Below are 1108 nucleotides of genomic sequence, written 5' to 3'. Positions count from 1 at the left end.
ATAAACCCATGTACTATGGACGTGCCCATGTGCGAAAGAAAGCTAAATTACACCACTATGGCACTAACGTGAGATCTACACCGATGTGTATGCCATGTACGTACGCATCACTACCACGCTTACACTGTTTGTAGCGAGGCACGCAGAGACGAAGACAATATATGGCAACCGTGTTTTCAAGTGCATTACTTTCATGGACAAGCAAACAGCCAAACTGTACTATTTAAAAGAGATATTATTTAATATTTTATTTAATATTTCTAATAATTTTTAAGGTCTTATTTTTACTATTTATTTAAATCATGTAGAGCCATTTTAAAATGGCTCTATATGATTAAGACATTTTTTCTGTATATGATGTTACGAGAAACTTGTGCGGGCAAACGAATAAACAAGAGTCGTTTCGCATCTTTTTTCGACTGATGCGCTTTGATTAGCAAGAATGAAACGTGCTGTACGTGACAGGTCTTTTCTATGATACATTATAATTAATTTGACAGGACATCTTGAAACACAAGATATATTATTGCACATCACTAAGTGCTTCTTAAAGACGCGTGGAGTGATCTGGCATGCATTCTTTTACGCAGTTATGTTTACTTAAAAACCTGTTCTGCTTGGGCCAGAGTTCTTTCCTGAGGTACGTTTTCGTTAAGTTGCAGGTGTCGTGGTTAGCATCGTAAAAGTAGGATGTAAAGAATCTCCAAAGATGGTACTCTGTTGTGAGCAAGCAGGGTGTTTTCGCTGGAAAGAAAAATAATAGCGAGAAATCAGTTCAGTTTGAGAAGAACTTGTTGCTGGCCTAGTTTACACTTGTTGTAAAACATAATATCCTGTACTTTTAGAGACAACAATGGATTGAACTAGTTGCTCAGCTTAACAGAAAGCGAAAAGAGTTTCATAAAATGGTTCTTTCCTTGTGTGCGGTGGTCATTTACCGTAATTCTCGCATTTCGCAACAGTCAAGATTTCTGCACCGCAAACTTCGCACATTATAATGCACTAAATCACGAAATCACAAAATAATGCACAACATCACAAAATCAAGATACTCTAGTAAGACCACCTATCCAAAAGTAGAATTTGGTGCCACTTCCACTGGCTCCAA

At 37.4% G+C, this 1108-nt stretch overlaps 1 protein-coding gene across 1 annotated transcript in view; it reads right to left on the bottom strand.

Annotated features, from left to right (window-relative positions):
- Positions 1–547: 547 nt before the first annotated feature.
- Positions 548–1108, bottom strand: part of LOC140219599 (carboxypeptidase inhibitor SmCI-like) — a 19305-nt gene continuing 18744 nt past the window's right edge. Inside the window, exon 5 of the mRNA XM_072289511.1 lies at positions 548–744. Coding sequence (XP_072145612.1) covers positions 548–744 — 197 coding nt within the window. The remainder of the gene's footprint in view (positions 745–1108) is intronic.

This window comes from Dermacentor andersoni, chromosome 7 (genome assembly GCF_023375885.2).
Source record: "Dermacentor andersoni chromosome 7, qqDerAnde1_hic_scaffold, whole genome shotgun sequence".
Taxonomy (NCBI): Eukaryota; Metazoa; Arthropoda; class Arachnida; order Ixodida; family Ixodidae; genus Dermacentor; species Dermacentor andersoni.
The sequence above is the reverse complement of the archived record's forward strand: the minus strand, read 5'-3'. Positions and strand labels throughout refer to the sequence as shown.